Raw genomic sequence first — 20,461 nt, forward strand, 5'->3', positions numbered from 1 at the left:
TGGGCAACTCCACGCACGGCATGAAATGGGTCATATCATCCCAAGGCCTCTTGAGCATAGGTAACAGTAGACTCGGTGGTGGTCCCTGTGCGTTCTTAGCTTGCCGGCACTCCAGGCATGATACCACGTAGGTCTCCATGTTATGGCGAATCTGTGGCCACCAGAACACCTGTCCCACCAGGTGCAAAGTCTTGAGCAGGTCAAAATGCCCTGCTGCAGGGTTGTCATGACACTGGAGTAAGATCAGGCTGTGGGAGGGCCCCTCTGGCACATAAATCCTTCAAGAAGCTAAAGACCATGGGCCTGAGGGGCCTCTGATAGAGTTTAACTTCTCTGGCCTGGACAAATGAGTCTCGAAGGTGCACCAGCTTGATTTACTCCTTCAGATCAACAAGCTCTTGGGTCACCATGAACCTTTCCACTGGAATCACTGACCAGAGTGGCATCTTATCCCCAGCCTGTGTGTACTCCGGTTTGCGTGACAAGGCATCAGCTTTCTGGTTCCAGCCTCCCAGATTATAGGTTATTCACAAATCGAAGCAGGTGAATAAAAGAGACCATCAGTTCTGCAGCTTGTTGAGATTCCTGGCCATTTTCACATGCGCCCAGCCTCAAAATCATGCCTAAACAGAACAGTATAGATCTGGAGGGGGGGGAGGCAAACCCACCTGCGGTTTCTGCTACCGGTTTGCCTGAACTGGTCCAAACTGGCTGAATACCAGCTCTGGCAAGTAGTAAGAGCAAGGGAAGAGTTGCTCTGAGTTTAAGTGGGTTTGTAGCAACACCTCCTCCACCATGACATCAGATGCATCCATCTCCACCATGAACGGTTGCATCAGGTCGGGGTGGTGAAGAATGGGTTTCGTAGCAAAAACCTTTTTCAAAACCTCGAAGTTGTGCCTCTTGACTGACCTCCACATGAGCCACACCTTTTTCTGCAGCAGCCGAGTTAAGGGAGCAGTCATTGCAGTGAACTGGGGAATAAACTGTAGTTTAGTGAATTTATTAATAATCCCCAGCATTTACCTTCACCAAAATTCAAAACTGTCCCAGTTAAGTCCAGCCATGAGCAGGCCAAAATTAGTTCACAGAGCATGGCCCAACAGTCCACAAAGTAATTGAAAGTTGCTCAAACAAAAGAACTCCACCAAACAAACTTAACTCCACACATAAGAGAGTTCACAAGCCATCAATCCTGACATGCCAGGAATTGGCTCATCCTCCCCTGAGCTGACATGTTGTTCAAGGGAGACATCATACTCTAGCTATCTTCCTATTTTGTTCCAAAAAGACTGTAAAGCCATTGAAGTAAAATGTAATTCCATTATATCTAACCTACAGAAAACTGTCTTATTAATAGTAATTTTGTAGCATTGGAGCCAACTTTATTTAAATATAGTAGTGGACAAATAAAATACTGGTTTGAGGGAAATTGTATTAATAATTAAGAGCTTTTTCAGTAAACATTCAAAATGCCTATTTAAAAATGGTAATAATCCTGGTTCATAATTATAATGTTTGTCCATGTCCTTTTATTTATGCACAGCAAAATTGAGATTGCTTTTATGTATTCATCTCTATAATCTCAAAGTGGTTGAGAAACCATCCAGAAACTGAATCCTTCTCAAGGAAACACTTAGGGGAAAGGGAACACCTAGTTACTTCACATCAGGAGTGAAATGCGCCCAATCCAGTAGCGATGGAGGCGGGTGGTTCAGAGAACCGGTAGCAAAAATCCCTGGCCCCCCCATGCCCAGCTGAGCCGCGCAATCATCACAGGCTTTTTTTTTCTTTTAAATGGCTCTGATGATCCCAGCTGAGTTGCCTGATCGGCAGAGGGTTTTTCAAAAACCCTCTGACGATCAGGCAACTCAGCTGGGATCATCAGAGCCTTTTGAAAGCATTTTTTAACAACCTCTTTGCCAAAGAGGTTGTAGAAAAAATGGTTTTAAAAGTAAAAAAAAAAAAAAAATTGGGCATGCCCACCCAGTCACATTACCCCCACCACCACCAAGCCACGCCCACAGAACCAGTAGTAACAAATTTTAGAATTCACCACTGCTTCACATATTTATGCGGTAGGCTTTTGCTTCCAGTTCTTCTGCTTAGAAATGTGTGTTTTTGCTTCCTTACTTATTATTTGTTATATGCAGCACAATTGTAGTAATAAATCCCTCCAAGCTCAACGGAGCCACCTTGTGTGTTTAAGCTTTGTTATACTTCCTTTGAAGTAATTTTTTGATTTTACCAGATGTCTCCAATTCTAATCCAAGAGTTTATAAAAGGAAATTTTAATTCAAAGTAATGCTTGCTGTCTGATAATACAGTCCTTAATTTAGTTATTTTGCTCTTAAACCTCAGGTATAGTGAAGAAATATGGCATTCCACATATAAAACTGACAAATTCTCAAATAAGTGAGAAATGGAGTCACTGAAGGCATTGTTGTCCCATTCCATTCAACTGATTCTGTCCTTAAGAATGTGGCTTTTCTTCCATATACACCACCAATTGTTCAATAAGTTAAATTATTGTCCAAAGTGTAGCTTTTTGTTTCATATCTTCTCAAGCTTTGATGCTTCCCCATAAGGACTCTAGCTTCATGTCTTGAAGGTGTATGTGGTCTTCTAGTAATTGTATAACAGAATTGTAAGGCTGTCCTAATTAGAATGCTGAAAAAAGAAGGAAAAAGCCATTGGAGTGGCTTAATTCTGTGAAGATGTGATTCCTTAGACTAAAGTAATGCATACATTCTTAAGAACTTTCTGTGTTTTCTGTTGTTGTTTTACAAAATCATTTTATTTTTCTTTCACAGAAAGGCTTTAATATGTTTCCCCTTCCTATTTCTTTTTGATACAGAAATCTTAAATGGAGGAGTGTATGTTGGCCAGAACAGATTTCTTTGCTACGCAGATACCATTCAGTGGGAAGATATTATTCGCAACCCTATGGCTTCCAATTTCTCTGTGGTTCCAAAAAACAGTAGCACAGACTGTAAGTATAGGTTTTGTGATTTGTTATTTGATATAATGATGTAATTTTGTTAACAATAACTTTGGTTTATATTTGTAATTATTTTTTTCTTCTTCTAACAACTCTACTACGTTATTTTTATATGTTTCTATAGCATTTATGCATTAATTTTAACATGTAATATCTTTCACATCTAAGATAAAATAAATTATACTATAACTAAATATATTATATAATATGTTATCTAAAAATCTAAATTATATTTAACATATATTGTTCTTTATATCTAGCAAAAAGATACTTTTCCATGGAAGATTTAAAGACCACTTCAAAGCTCCCACTCCTTCAAATCATAGTAGTAGTAACTATAGTTAAAATGACTGTCCAATTGCTTAATGCTAGTCAAGAATGGAGAAGGAATGTACATCCCTGGACTATTGGTTAAAAAGATGGCATAAATTAAATAAAGGAAGAAAAACAATATCTTTTTGAAAGAGCAGTTTATGTATCATTAATATTTTTACTAATCTCTAAAAAAATGAACAATAGCCAAGATTAATTTTAGTATATTTCAGTTACAATGACATGATTTAAATAACAGAAGATGCAAAATAAAAAGGGAAAAAAGGATTCCTTGAAAATCCTCTTCATTGCTTCCTTGTATAAATTCCTTCATTGTATAAATGAATATATTCAAACATTACAATGGGGGTTTTTTTAAGTTGTAGATTCACCTTTCCCTCTCTCCTAATTCTTTTTAACTATATCTCCATGTCGAAAGTATCTATAATTCTTGGTAAATTGATAAATTTCATTTAATGAGGATATAACTTTAATATGTAGAAAAACTAGGCAGTAATATTGGGGAATTGCCTTAATATCACTTTCCCCTCCTCCCCCCCCCCAAAGAAACAGGCTTCATGAATTAACATTTCCTTTTGGAATTTTATATATATGTATTTATAAGGTCATTCTTTCCCGATTGTTTATGTTTGTGTGTGCATGAAATATTGTGGTTTTTTTAAAGCTGAGAACCACATCAGAAAAATAGAACTATAACATCTAAATGATCATTTTATTATTATCTACAATAGTAACCAGATCAATTTATATAGAATGCTGAAATGAAGATCTCAGTTACCCAATGTCAGAATGTTAAAAATAATCGCAACAAATTTCATTGAGAATTTTCTGTTTTTAAGTATGTAATGTTTCAAAGGAATATATTTTATTGTTCCCATCACAGAAACTAGGCAATTGAATTAGTTGAATCCTGTAAAAATCTGAAAGCCCTCCTTTGAAGCAGATCTCTGTAGGATTATTCTGAAGGATTCATTTATGTATCTGGACCTTTCTTGCTCTTCCCTGTCCTTATTTAAGTAGTCCTTGCCTGGGCTGATTTGTCTTGATTATATAAACATACAGCACTGGGGAAAAAACTATATAGATGCATAATCCATACAATAAGAATTGCATCCGATAGAGAAAGATGAGAATAGTTTTTGGCTTTAAAAATTAACCTTTCATTTAGTTGACATAATTTAGTGAAACATTGCAATGAGGAAAGCAAAGTTTGGTTTGTTATCTTTTGGTGTTTGTGAGTGCAGCTTTCAGGTATATGAAACTCTAGTTCTTTTTTCTTGCTGATAACAAGAGGCAGTCTTATCTGCAGGTTTTCATAATTACAGAAATCATGAAAGTCATGCCTACAAACCTGTACTGAAATGCAAGCTTCTTCTTCTCCAGACTTATTAGACTTATATGTTCATGAAATGGAAAGTTACATTAAGGATTTAACTTCAGTCCCCTGTTATATACATACTTTGATTGATTGATTGATTGGTTGGTTGATTGATTACTCAGGTTAATATATTGCTTTAGTCACAGTACCCTAAGCAGTGTACATCAAATTTGCTTAAAATAATACAATATAACAAATGTTGTTATGTTATGTAAATAACGTAAAGACATACTAAACTGAGAAATAGCATGCCAAAATCATCATGTGATTATGATGGTGCTGTTATCATGTGATCAATCAATTACTGCAGAGGAGATGTTCCAACTCAAATCATTTCCACAAAACTTCCTGAAATAGCCAGACCTTGATGCTTCCCTATACACTATCAATATTGGTGCTGATCTAATCTGGGGCGGTAAAGAGGAATGCTATTCCAAAGAAGGAAGCAACAATGAAAAGATGACTCTGATGGTAACTCTTACTATACAAACTTCTAACTGCTTTAGAATGGAGCCCCCACAATTCTGGGAAACAAGCTATTCCAATGATTTTTTGCTGTCAGGAAATTTCTCTTTAGTTCTAGGTTGGATCTCTCTTTAACAAGCTTCCATCATTACTTCCTATCATGCCATCTAGTGCTTTGAAGAATAGGTTGATTCCCCTCTTCCCTGTGACAGCCTATCAAGTACTATCATGTTCCCCAATCCTTCTCTTTGATAGGCTAGACATATCTAGCTCCTTCAACTGTTCATCATATGATTTAGCCTCCAGATCCTATATCGTCTTTGTTGCTCTTCTCCACACACTTTCTAGAGTCTCAGCATCTTTTTTGTATTGTGACCAGAATTGGATGCCATATTCCAGGTGTAGCCTCACTAATGTGGTATAAAGTGATATTATTACTTCTTGTGATCTTGATGCTATCCTGTTGTTGATGCAGCGTTGCTATGCATTGCATGGTCCACTAGGACACCTAGATCGCTCTCACACTACTATTGTTGAGCTAGGTACCACCTCTTCTATACCTATGAATTTGGTTTACCTGCCTCAGTGCAGGACCTTACTTTTCTCATTGAACTGCATCTTCTTGGATAGGGCCCAGTGCTCAGGTCTGTCAAGATTCTTCTGAATCTTGAGTCTATCTTCCAAAGTGTTAGCAATTCCCCCTAATTTAGTTTCATATGAATATTTGATGAGTTTTTCTTTCTATCCCCTCATCTAGATCATTTATGAAGATGTTGAGTACTTGAGTACTGAGCCCAAGACAAAAGCTTGAGGTACCCTGCTGCATGCTTTCTTCCATGTGGATGTAGTTCTGTTGAGGACTCATGGGGTACTTACGAGACCGCCTTCTGCCACCAATAGCCTCCCACCGGCCAGTATGCTCGCACAGAGTGGGCCTCCTCAGGGTGCCGTCCGCCAGACAATGTCGGCTGACGACCCCCAGGGGGAGAGCCTTCTCTGTGGCGGCGCCCACCCTCTGGAACAACCTCCCCCCAGAGATACGTACAATAACAGACCTCCGGATTTTTCGTCGGGCCCTGAAAACCCATTTATTTCAACTAGCGGGGCTGGCTTGAGTTAATTTTAAATTGATTTTAAATTGGGTTATTTTAATTTACGGCCAATAATATTTAATTATTTTAAATTGTTTTTAAATTTTGTATGTATTGTTTTTTACTCCGACTGTTCACCGCCCTGAGTCCTATTCTGGAGAAGGGCGGTATAGAAATTTAAATAATAATAATAATAATAATAATAATAATAATAATAATAATAATAATGCTGGGTGCAGTTGGTCAGCTAACTGTGAATCCATCTGATAGTGGTACTTTTTATTCCTCATTGTTTTAACTCATTAAGAAGTAGACTGTGGTCTATATTATGTCCATAGCATTTCCTTGAACCACTAATTAGGCAAACTTTTTATCAAGAAGACAATAAGATTTGTCTGGGTTTAATCCCTTGATCACTTTTTAAAACTTTGTCAAAATTTGTATTCAGACTTGAGAAGGTTTTCAAAAGCCTAGATCATTTTTATGAAAGCATTAAAAGCATTCTTCATTACCCAAAGAAACAGAAGTTTCTTGCTGTTACCTGACAGGATTTCAAGGTTTCAGTTACAGTTTTGTTGCCTGTTAAATTACAAAGATTTGAGATGGTAAGAGAAAACAATTTAGTGTCCTAAATTATTTTTATAACACTAAAACTGCAGAGCTTTTATGGAGTGCTACCACTCAGAGAAGCTTTATGCATATAGGCAAGTCTCCATAAAATGAAGTGCCTGCTCCAAATACCAGGTACAGAGCAAAACATAATTTTAAATAAATGTGCTAATTCTTTGACTATGAGCAAATGTAGCCGTATCCTTTGGAGAGATGAAGTCCCCAGCTGAAATCTTGCCTCTATTCTAAATTTACAAGACAATTCTATCTCAGAACTCTCATTTGAATAATAGCACAATACTCTCCAATTTAAGTGGTTTATGTGAATTACAGAAATGTAACTGAAGTATTATGACTACTGTCAATAAGTATATAAATTATATTTATGGAGAGTATGCAGGCTTGGAAGCATGAGCACCCATAGTATAGCATTTGGGGGGATGGGGAAGCAGATATGAAGTGTAGAATGACTAATTTGCATGTGTAGCACAGGCCATCGTGGCAAACCACTTATATGACTTATATGCATCTTGGTCACAGGCCTTGGGAGAGGGTGGTTGTGGATCCTCTTATAGTTTAGCCTAATTTTGTATTCTGATTGGGCGTTTTGTCTTGTTTCTTTTCTTTTGCTTCTTTTAAGCCACCCAGAGTTGCCAAGGAATTAGGCAGTCTCAAAATTAGAATGAGTAAATAAATAAAGTTAGAATTTTTTTCCACTGAATCCAGAGACTTGTACCCTGAGTTACAGACCTTTGTCTCACCTTGGAAACTTCAGTAGCCATTCTGTTTCTAGTACAATCTATTAGAGTCTTGCTCTCATATTTCCTTAAAATGCACAAGGAAATAATACTAGCCTAATCTGCAGAATTATCTTCAAATCTTGCTGTTTGAGGAAGTTGCATAACATTCTCAGAGACTCTTCCCCATCCTGCTTACAATCTTTTTGGACTGTTGCCTTCCGGCAGAAGATACAGAACAATTAAAACTCGGACCACACGTTGTCTGAATAGTTTTTATCCCAGAGCTATAATTGCACTCAACAATGAACTAAAGGGCCACCATCAGTGAGCTGTTGGACAGCATTACTTGCTCTGTTGTGTGGATGCTTGGGTGGTTTAGGGGTGGGGAATTTATGGTGTGTGGGGATGTGTTTGGGGATTGTTATGTGTGTTGGATCTGGTCTTTGGGTGTTAAATGAATTTTGTTGTATGGGTATACTGTGTATATATGTACAATGACAATAAAGTTGTTATTATTATTATTACTATTATCATTAGCATGCATATTTTCAGTTCTGTTTTTGCAACATACATATATATCATATTATATGGATGTTTTGTGTGCACATTTGCAGAATAACTTTTTACAATTTTTAATTTGCTATTGTTTAAACCTAATATTTGATTATCACAACTCAACAAAACTCTGGATTTTTGAACTGCTTTTTAATACATTCCAATCACTTCCCTTCAGGGACTTTTTTAAAAAAACTTTCCTTCTTTATATTGTGATAGTGATCATCAAATCAAAACCTTTACTATGGCCTTTAAGCCAGAAAACAGTGCAATAAAATATCTAAACCTATAATTAATAAATCTAAATACTAGACATAAAATACATTAAAAGTACATAAAGTAAAGTAATAAAGTAACATAAGTGCATACCTGCTCTATTGGGCTCCCTTTAATTTGCCACTTATGCATCCGACTGTTCCATTGTGCAGAGACTAACAGGTTTTTTTTTTTATTTAGTACAATTTTTAAGCAATAGGAAACCAATGCCCTCAATGTTCTCCTCACTCCCACCATGTCAAGACAGACAAAATTACTGCATCATCTCCACATAGCAAGGCTGAAAATGCACAATCTACTAACATATCGAGAGTGATAATTAAAAGTTGAAGGAATCTGAATTATTGAATTAAGACACAGACTGAAAAGTAAGGAGGTTAAAATGTAGCCTTGCCTTAGCCCTCTTGGGTGAAAACATTTCAGAAAGATGCCCCAAGGGGAGCATCTGACTGTCAAGGCCCTGTTGGACCCTGAGTCCAAGAAGGAGGACAAGACAGGGCCAAGGGAAGAATGACCAGAGGAGCAGGATGAGGCAGTCCTGGGTCCCTTGGGCCTGGGAAGGTTCACCAGTGAGGGAGAGGGGGTGCAAGAGGACCAGGCGAGGGGGTAGGACAGGGCAGGCAGTGGAGTGGAGGAGCGATGGAGTTCTGGCGACAAGCAATTACCTCCTCCCCCGATCCCTGAGCACGAAGAATGGAGAGAAGGCGGGATCAGAGTAGGACAACCCAACGACTTGGGAGGAGGACGTTCCACTCCTCTTCACAAGACTCACCTGGGGAATGAGATTTAAAGAGACACTATTGGGAGGGGAATTTGTCAGGACAAGCATTGCTTTTTCCAGTCTCATGCGCTATTACCGACATCTGGATACTTTGCTGTGCTTGTCTTGTTTGCATTGTTTGCCATGCTGGCCTGGCTACATGCAAGATCGCAGTGACACAGTTATACTCTGGGAGGTGCTGCAGTCCCAGGGAACTCTTCCTGTGACAAGGACTCTCTGAAACCAAACTCTTTGAACTGTGGCTGCTCTCAGAACTGTGCTGCTCCTCCAGACTAATAGCAGCCAGGACCTATTGAAAGTGCATGTTTAAAGATTGGCTTCTGGACTTGCAGTGAACAGTGGGACTTTTAGGGGAAAGTTGGAACAATAAAGGAGAGTTAAGCCTTGATTCTGGCTGTATTGTTTCCATGCCTAGCCCCAGGTCATTACACTGACTTTCAATGAGGTGTAAGAATCCAAGAGTCTGATAAAGAAGAGTAACTTCCTATCTTCTTGTTCTTCCCATCATATTGCAGGATCCACAATTTTCATTTTGCCTGCCACTTCATCCGGTCTGCAGCATTGACAAAGGATACACTACGATTTTCATGTCTACATGCAGGCACTCCATCATCGGTTTTTGGGTTGCCCTTGGGGCCATCGGCCATCTGGGCTAAGTGCAAGTGCCCACCTCAGAAGGGATTCTGCATTAGCTCTGACCATACGTCCGTACCACCACAGCCTTGCTTCTCTCATTTTTCTGGAAACAGTAACCTCTTAACTATTGAGGATACTTGCACTTTTTTGCATAGCCTGCAATCAGATTAAAAACTGATTTAAAATCCACAAGGCAGAAAGGGCGCCTTGAATGATGATATATTTGGTACAGGACCAGAGAGAGGTCTAAGTTTGAATGGTTCCCTCTAAATGCTGCCTGTCCCTCAGCAACAATATTTTCACTTTGGATCCAGTCCAATAGTTTTAAGCAGATATGTTTTTCATATAGTTTGCTTATTGTATTAAGCAAACTAATAGGTCTGTAATTAGGAGGGTTAAGTCTGTTTCCTGTATTCTTACAAAGAGGATGTGATCAATTTTTGCGATCTTCTGAGAAGCAAACTCAATGGGGAAGCCAGATTCACTTAACAAGTGTGTTGTTACGTTAACGATTGCATGATTCATTTAATAACTATGGCAGGAATGGTCATAAAATAGAGCAAAGCTCACTTAATAACTGTTTTATTTATCAACAAAAATTTTGGGCTCAACTGTGGTCATAACTTGAGGACTACCTGTTTAACAATCTCATCAAAACAGAATTCAGGTGGCAGGGAATTGTTCACTATCCAGCTGATTTCCAGTAATCTAGAATAAACTAGAAGTAGGTTATTAAAGAAGCATAAGTATGTGAAACCACAATACAATTGACCCCACTTGTTCCTTTGGAACCCCAGAAGGTTAATTTCTCATTTAAATCTCCCCTTGCAGAGCCATTTAATATGATTAAATCTAGATTATCTATAAGTGAATCAATCAATTTCCTGGATTGTTTTGAATTGGACTGATTTTTTCAGAATCAAATTAAGATTTGATTAAGGCTTTTTCTACATTTCTACAAAAGACTACCTTATTTTCTAAATGAAGAGAAGGTACATTCTTGTACCATATTTACTGGAGGAAAACATAACATCACTATTGTTATCAGGTAAAATTATCAGGTAAAATTATATGTTTAGGTTATCAGGTAAAATTATATGTTTAGTGAGAGAACATTAGAAGATGAAGAAAGTTCAAGAGGCAATGCCACATGATGCAGAAGAATTATTAGCTTTATCTAATAGATATATTGGATTTCAAAACCAACTAAGTGGTTTAGCAGTGCACATGCCATGACAGATCAATGAAATGTGTAATCTTAACTCACTTTCAATATTTTGATGATCTTGTTCTTGAAGCTTAACTTCCCAGTTTCAGCTCCTGATTTACCAATCAATAGTTAATGTTAAGACAACTCTATCAAAATTAGTAAGGTAGAATCTCCAGACTAGTAAATAAGAACAATTCTCTTTAGATTATCTGGATCCTGTGATTGTTTGTACTGAAAAGCTAGATGACATATATAACTGCATTTCCATATTGTACATATTGCGATTTTTGCTTTGAATTCTAATTAGATTAAATAAAATATCTTCAAAGAGAACTACAAAGTGCCCATTTTATTTATATTATAATTGTAAAGAGTTTATTCAGGAGCAGAAAGAGTTTCTGTAAGGAATTTATTTATATTATGAATGTAAAGAGTTTATTCTGGAATACTAGAAATTAGCTGACCTACTCTGCATCATTCAAGAATAATGTGATCAATCTTTGCATCAAGAAAAAGATACTGAGACAGCTTGAGTGTGTATCAGGTGTACGTATGCACCTAATTTAAATATATTATTATTATTTTTTCCCATAGTCTCAGGTGAAGAAAATGCAAATTTTCTTCAGATGTTTTGAGTCTGAAATTCATGCAAGAAGCATTAGGCTAACTTTCCCCTTCAACCTCCACTCCAATATCCAGTGTCAAGCTGCAGCCAATAAAATGCTGCAAAGGTTTTTGGACACTCCAAGGCAGGATGGTGAGAAGAGGTCGTCCTTGGAGCGCTGTCACCTTGAATACCAGGCTGGAGCCTGTTGAGAGGGAGCCTGTGCAAATGGCTAATTCCCCCCAAACTCACAAGCAAAAACGAAAGCATAGAAAACATTCACCCATGAAGCCTCCTCCCCCCCCTCTTTTCAGAATGGCAGTGTTCCGATAGAGACCTGTGTGTGTGAGATATACTGTGCAAGTTGAGGAGGGTGTGGAAAGAGTGCTACATGGCTTGGGGAGGGTGCATAGTGATGCAGGAGATGTGTTGTGCAGATTGGAAGTTTGGGTGGGGCTGCATGAGACATGTAGATCAGGGACAGGGCACAAAAGGGACAACATGGGTCAGGGAAAATGCAGAAGAGTCGTAGGTCAAGGAGGTTGCATGGAGATATGGCACAGGTTGGGAGTTGTGAGGGGATGCATAACTGCAAAAATCTGTCATGGCATGCAGGGATATGTGAATGGCTGGCATGGCACAAGTGCAGAGGGGCTGGGAATCTGGGTGGGTGGGAGAGACTTATTCCAGTACCTGATACCTTCCCTGCCAGTTTCCCCATTGACTTTCTGCTTATAGAATCAGAATCAGAATAGAACTGGAAGGGACCTTAGAGGTCTTCTAGTCCAGCTTCCTGCTCAAGCAGGAGATCCTATACCATTTCAGACAAGTGACTGTCCAGTCTGTTCTTAAAAACCTCCAGTGATGAAACATCCACAATGTCTGAAGGAAAGCTGTTCCATTGGTTAATTGTCCTCACTGTTAGGAAGTTTCTCCTCAATCTCATTATTGTGGGGTGCTTGGCAATTAGTCATAAGTGAGAATGGGTTGCTAAGTGCCCGGATAGCAATAGCACTTAGACTTATATACAGTGATGGGATTCAAGTAATTTAACAACCGGTTCTCTGCCCTAATAATTTCTTCCAACAACCAGTTTGCCAAACTGCTCAGAAAGTTAACAACCGGTTCTCCCGAAGTGGTGCGAACTGGCTGAATCCCACCACTGCTTATATACTGGTCCTGTGGATTGGTGGTTGTCATCAATTGCTTCCCAACTGTAGAGGGATATACCCTGGATCTCAAGTCTGGTATGGAGTCGGACTAAGTCTGTGGTTTCTTGGCCCTTCCAGGCTTTCGTGAGAGGGCGGCTGGTGTTGACATCTGGCCCCGAAATGGCTTAAGACTCCACCCACTGCTGTGAGAGAGCAGTGGAGCTTACTGACTTGGACCTGAATGGATACCCCTTTTTCCGGAACTTGGACCAACTTGATTAACCCCCTGGCCATGGGCTTCCTCCGATTATTAGATGTATTCATCAGCGGAGCTTCTTATTCTGTGAGATTCCCCCCTCTCGCAGATGTGGCCCTCCACTCTATTGAGAGCCTACCTTTATGACGGGCTTTGGAACCCCGAGAGGTGGCATGTCGCAAAAAGGTGATTGAGGGGTTTTTTGGGAAATTTTTAGATAGATTTTTAACGGGTTCTGGGGGGGCGGGAGGGTTGTGAGGGTTTGGGGGATAACCCACGGGGGAAGGGGCCTGGCCCAGCTACCAGTTGGGCCATGGGGGGGTACAGATTGCGGGGGTAAGGGGGGCATTGGAGTTCACTCTGCTGAGGGCTTTTCAATCAATACGCTGAGTGGGAGGGGCAGATATGGTGGGAGCAGGGGACTATATCATGTGGTGGGGGCACACACTTGCTATCTCCGAGCGGTGGCACGCCCCGGTCCCCATAGCCCTTCTCGTTCCCCAGGTTGCACAGACTTTCAGGGCCCAAGCTTTCAGCTGCTGTTGTGCAATGCCAGGTCCGTGGTAAATAAAGTCCCCCTCATTTGCGATCTTATTCAGGAGGGGGGAGCGGACCTGGCAGGTATTACGGAGACCTGGTTGGGCCAGGAGGGAGAAGTTCCCCTCGTGGATATGTGCCCACCAGGCTTCCGCGCATTCCACCAGTTGAGAGCTCAGGGCAGGGGCGGGGGTGGTGGTGGCAGTTATTATAAAGGAAGGTCTTGATCCGAGGGAGACCACTGTTCCACAGATAGCCAGATGTGAGTCCCTTCTTGTGAAGTGGGGTCGTGGAGTGCAGATGGGCCTGTTGATCATGTACCTGGCTCCCTGCCACGTGGCAACGGCCCTGCCTGAGCTGCTCAATGTCATAACCAGGGTGGCGGTTGATACCCCCAGACTTTTGGTTATGGGTGATTTCAACCTGCCATCCATCGGTGAAATGTCTGAGGTGGCCCGGGAGTTCATAGCTTCCATGATGGCCATGGACCTGACTCAGTTAATTCATGGCCCTACTCACATGGGCGGGCACACTCTGGACTTAGTTTTTATTTCTGGTCAGTGGTCGAGTGGCCTTGATACAGGGGATATGGCTTGGATGACACCTCAACTAAGTAAAGAAACACACGAAGTAGAAATTATGTCTAGTATATGGGCCGATCACAATCCTATCAAAATAGTCTGGAAAGGTTTCCGAAAACAGAAGAGATGGAAAATGAACACAAGTATAATAAAGGAAAAAGAATATCAGCAAATGATAGAAAAGGAAATCAAGATATTTCTACAAATAAATACAAAAGACACAACATCGTTACAAAACCTATGGGATACCATGAAAGCCTATATTAGAGGCCTAACTATTGCATATATGGCAAGAAAGAAAAAGGAGAAACGAAGAATCAGAAATGAATTATTGGAAGAAATTAAGACAGAGGAACTTAAATTACAACAACAGCCCAACAACACGAGTGTGCTACAAAAGCTAAATTTGGCCAAACATAAACTGAATCTAACCACAAAAACTGAATTGGCACAGAAAATAAGAATGGTAAAACAAAATAATTTTGAACATGCTAACAAAACTGGACGCTGGTTAGCATATAAGCTAAAAAAGCAAACAGAAAAAAGAATTATACACCAACTCCAAGACGAATCAGGAACTCTTTACCACACACATCTGGAGAAGAAAAACATAGCCAAAATTTTTTTTCAAAAACTTTATCGCCAGGAAGAGGTCCCGGAAGACCAAATAAAAAAATACCTCCAAAAAAACCAATCTTATGCACTTCACAGAAGATCACAGAGATGTTAAACCGGCCCATAACAATGCTGGAACTAATGGAAGCCCGAAAAAAACAAAAGAACAATAAGACTCCAGGACTGGATGGAATTCCTACTGAATTCTATAAACTTTGTCAACAATCGATAGACCAAATACTGTTACAAGTTTTTAACGAAGCACTACTGATAGCAGAAATTCCAAAATCTTGGACAGAAACTATTATTACATTAATACACAAAGAAGACTCAGATCCGACGCAAATTAAAAATTACAGACCAATTTCATTACTCAACGTGGACTATAAGCTATTCATGTCAATACTAGCTCAGAGACTCAAAGCAATAATACATAACTATATACATCCAGACCAAAACGGTTTCATACCTAAAAGACAAATAAAGAATAATTTGAGAATGATTATAGATATTCTGGAATATTATGATCAGAAGATAGACAGAGAAATAGCCATAATCTCCCTTGATGCCCAGAAGGCCTTCGACAATTTGAATTGGTCTTTTTTCACAAAACAACTTGAACTAATGAACTGTGGAGAGAAATTTCATAACCTGATTAAAAAAATTTATTCCCAACAAACAGCAAAAATCTCAATAAAGGGTGACATGACACAAATTTTTGATATTCAGAAAGGAGTACGACAAGGATGTCCCATGTCACCACTAATATTTATAATAGCATTGGAGGTATTATTAAATGAAATAAGGAACAAGGAAGAAATCAAAGGACTCAAGATCCGAGGAGAGGAGTACAAATTGCTCGCCTTTGCAGACGACGTAATTTTCAACTTGGAAAACCCAAGACGATCTGGACCCAGACTGATGTCGATGATAGAACAATACAGGGAAGTCGAGGGCCTCAAAATAAACAAACAAAAAACAAAAATAATGACGAAAAATATGACCCAGACTCAGAGATCGGAATTAGAAGAAGAATTAGGAATCCAATTAGTAAAGAAGATAAAATATTTAGGTATTTGGCTGATGGCGAAAGCAACCACGATCAAAGAAGACAATTACACGAAATTACTAAAAGAAATTAAAAAAGACCTGGAAATCTGGAACAGGCTACAATTGTCATTGATGGGCAGAATCAGTTCAATTAAAATGAATATATTACCGAGGGTACTATATCTATACCAGGTAGTACTATTACATCCAGGAAGGGACTTCTTCAAAAATCTCAACAAAATTACAATGACCTATATATGGCAGGGAAAGAAGGCCAGAATTAAGATTAAAGCGCTACAAGACACACGAGACAGAGGAGGCCTCGCAGTACCAGACTGGGAGCTATATTATAAAGCAGCCGGATTGACCTGGATCAAAGAATGGATGAGATTAGATGACAAAAGAATGTTATATCTAGAAGGCTTTGATCTCATACGAGGATGGCACGCGTTCCTATGGGATGGACCAGACAAACAACACATGTACTTCCAAAGACACATAATTCGGGCCTCACTCTTCAAGATTTGGCAGGGAATTAAGAAAACTTATTATACTAAAATACCAAAATGGTGGTCCCCGATGGAGGCATTGATATTTCCAAATACCCTTGAAATCGGAAAGATTATGAGATACCAAGATTTACTGAATCATGAAGGAGAACTTACTCCAAGACATCAACTCCAAAATGGCGATATAAATATTGATTGGTGGCACTATACTCAAATATACTCAAGATACAAGGCGGATAAAATTAAATATGGAATTGCAAAAGATCTGAACGAACTGGACAGAATTTTATTAGGAGCAGACCAGAAAATGATTACTAAAACATATAACTACCTTTTGAGAGACAAATTAATAGAAGAAACAGTTAAACATAATATGACAATGTGGGCCAGGGACATAGGACATAATATTCAATTGGCAGACTGGGAGAAATTATGGAAGCAGAACATAAAAATGACAAGAGCCACATCTTACAAGGAGAACCTCATTAAGATGTTTTATAGATGGCACTTACCACCAGCCCGACTTGCCAAAATACACCCAAACACTTCGGCGTTGTGTTGGAAATGTAAATCAAAAAAGGGGACATATTATCACACTTGGTGGAAATGTAGGAAAGCCCAACACTATTGGCAAGATATAAAAAATATTATCGAAGAAATAACGAACATTCAAATAGAAAACAGTCCAGAATTTTTTTATTTGGCATGATAACGGCACAACATCTTAAGGAAACGAAATATCTCATCATACATATCTTGACAGCAGCAAGACTACTGTTCGCGCAAAACTGGAAATCAGACCAACTCCCATCCAAAGACAAAATCGTTGCAAAGATAACAGAGTGTGCTGAAATGGACAGATTGACGCTGGAACTCCAGGAAAAGGAAGAAAGTGAATACTATCTTGTATGGCACCAATGGTATCAATGGCTGGAAAGGAAAATCAGCAAAAATGTAGAGGACAGAAATTAGGGTAAAGACTTTCACAAGGAGATGAACCCATAAGAAATGTAAATTTGTAGTGAAAAGTTATAACAGATGGAGCTTGGGCCATTTCCTGAGACTTTGGCTCATGGCTCAGCTAAAGACTTGGTGGTCACCTGGGATAGTGCGGCCACTGGGGCTTTGGACCGCGTCATGCCTTTGCGGCCTCTGACCCAGCACCGAACTCAGCTAGCTCCTTGGTTCTCCAAGGAGCTGAGGGAGATAAAGTGCCGGAAAAGACGCCTGAAGAGCAGTTGGAGGACTAGCCGTTCCGAATCTGACCGAACACTGATGAGGTCTCATATTAAGACCTACCTAGTGGCGATAAAAGCGGCAAAATCTAGCTATTTTTCCGCTCTTATCGCATCATCAGATAACCGCCCAGCCACCCTCTTTAGGGTGACCTGCTCCCTCCTCCATCTGGGAGTGCGGGATGATCCCTTGCAGCGTCGAGCTGAGGATTTTGTACAGTATCTGTATGATAAAATTGCTCAGGCTTGGCCTCTGACTGGGTAAGTCCAGATGGGATGACTGAGGCAGGTCCTGAGAGTGTTATCTGGGAAGAGTTTGATCCTGTGGCTCCCGAGGACGTGGACAGGATTCTGGGACGGCTGAACACGACCACGTTTATTGGACCCGTGTCCCTCCTGGTTGGTGCTGGCTTCCTGGGAGGCTACACGAGGCTGGCTCCAGAGGATTATTAACACTTCTTTGAGTGAGGGTGTCCTGCCGGCCACCTTGAAAGAAGCGGTGGTGAGGCCCCTCCTCAAGAAGCCCTCTCTGGATCCAGCTGTTTTGGCTAATTATCATCCAGTCTCCAACCTTCATTTTATTGTGAAAGTTGTTGAGAGTGTGGTGGTGCGGCAGCTTCCACAGTACCTGGATGAAGCTGTCTATCTAGATCCGCTCCAGTCCGGCTTCAGGCCTGGGCACAGCACGGAAATGGCATTGGTCGTGTTCTTGGATGATCTCTGGAGGGCTCGGGATAGGGGTTGCTCCTCTATCCTGGTCCTGTTAGATCTCTCAGTGGCTTTTGATACCATCGACCATGGTATCATGTTGCGCCGGTTGGAGGGGTTGGGGGTGGGGGGCACCGTTTTGTGGTGGTTCTCCTCCTATCTCCCTGACCAGTCACAATTTGTGTTGGCAGGGGGGCAGTAGTCGACCCCGAGGTGCCTTGTTTGTTTGTCCTCTCGCCCCTTCTGTTCAACATTTATGTAAAGCTGCTGGGTGAGATCATCCGTGGCTTTGGGGTGGAGTTCCATCAGTACGTTGATGACACCCAGCTGTACATCTCCATCCCAGGCCACCCCAACGATGCCCTTGAAGTGATGTCCCGGTGCCTGGAGGCCGTGCGGGCCTGGATGGGGAGAAACAGGCTCCGACTCAACCCTTCCAAGACCGAGTGGCTGTGGCTTCTGGCATCCCGATATAGCCAGCTGGCACCATCGCTGGTTATTGGGGGCGAGTCATTGGCCCACACAGAGAGGGCTCGCAACTTGGGCATCCTCCTGGATGCACGGCTGTCTTTAGAAGCGCATATGACGGCCGTGGCCAGAGGGGCTTTTTATCAGGTTTGCCTGATATGCCAGTTGCGTCCCTTTCTGGATTGGGACTCCCTACACACAGTCACTCAGGCACTTGTCACTTCCTGCCTGGACTACTACAATGCTCTCTACATGGGGCTCCCCTTAGGGTGCACCCAGAGGCTCCAACTGGTCCAGAATGCGGCCGCGCGGGGGATTATGGGAGCGACGGGGTGCTCCCATGTGACACCTCTCCTGCGTGAGCTGCACTGGCTCCTGGTGGTCTTCCAGGTGCGCTTCAAGGTGTTGGTGACCACCTTTAAAGCACTCCATGGCTTAGGGCCGGGGTATCTACAAGACTGCTTTCTGCCACCAATAGCCTCCCACCGGCCAGTACGCTCGCACAGAGAGGGCCTCCTCAGGATGCCGTCGGCCAAACAATGTCGGCTGGTGACCCCCAGGTGGAGAGCCTTCTCTGTGGCTGCACCTGCCCTCTGGAACGACCTACCCCCAGAGATACGCACGATACCAGACCTCCGGACTTTTCGTCGGGCCCTTAAAACTCACTTATTTCATCTAGCCGGGCTGGCTTGATCCCATCCTTTCGGTTTTAATTTGTAATTGATTTGAATTGGACTGTTTTAAATTGTGGGCCGAAATCATTTAATATCTTTTAAACTGTTTTTAAATTTTGTATGTTATGTTTTACCTTGGCTGTTCACCACCCTGAATCCTGCTGGAGAAGGGCAGTATAAAAATCAAATAAATAAATAAATAAATAAAATAAATAAATATACTGCTTCATAGTGCTTTTACAGCCCTCTCTAAGTGGTTTACAGAGTCAGCATATTGCCCCCAACAGTCTATGTCCTCATTTTACTGACCTCGGAAGGATAGAAGGCTGAGTCAACCTTGAGCCTGGTGGGATTTGAACTGCCGAACAGCAGCTAGCAGTCAGCTGAAGTAGCCTAATCACTGCACCACCTCAGCTCTTATTGTGATAACATGACTTCAGGGGTGCTTAGACAGCTGGAAGTCCAAGAATCAGTTGTAAGTACATGTTTTCAGCACTGTTGTAACTTCAAAATGTCACTAGGCAAATGGTCATAAGTCGAGGGTTATCTAAAAAACAAATGAGGAAACAAGTCAGGTTATATAGTTCTGCAGGAGGAGAGACTAGGTCAGTGATGGTGAACCTTTTGAGCTTGGCATGTCAAAAATTAAGAAATTTCCTTGACACTGCTAGTGTGTCACACATTCCCCGTGCAATAAAAAAGAAAATTCATAAGTGTAATTAAACTGTAAGAGTTTAATATATTAAACTGTAAGAATAATATATTAAATTATTTAAATTAATTAGTTAATAAATAATTATAAATATTTTTTAAAATGCCTGTCTTAAGTAGCTACAGGTCACATGAGACCTGGAAACTTTGGAGAATGCTCTTACATGGCCTTACAGCCTCCAAAAAGAATGGGAAAGTATGCACCATTCTCACACACTTTTCAGAGGCTCCGGAGGGAGTCCCTACGAGAACAGGGCTCTCTTGTGTGACCCAAAGAGTATCCGGAG

General features: G+C 40.8%; 1 protein-coding gene across 1 annotated transcript in view; it reads left to right on the forward strand.

The window, feature by feature from the left end:
* ERBB4 (erb-b2 receptor tyrosine kinase 4) overlaps window positions 1–20,461 on the forward strand; it is a 584,656-nt gene that overhangs the window by 227,957 nt on the left and 336,238 nt on the right. The window contains 1 exon segment of the mRNA XM_070933199.1: window positions 2,858–2,992. Within this exon segment, the coding sequence (XP_070789300.1) occupies window positions 2,858–2,992 (135 nt within the window).

This window comes from Pituophis catenifer, unplaced genomic scaffold, assembly GCF_029215685.1.
Source record: "Pituophis catenifer annectens isolate HBS135680 unplaced genomic scaffold, rPitCat1.0.hap2 SCAF_1, whole genome shotgun sequence".
Lineage (NCBI taxonomy): Eukaryota > Metazoa > Chordata > Lepidosauria > Squamata > Colubridae > Pituophis > Pituophis catenifer.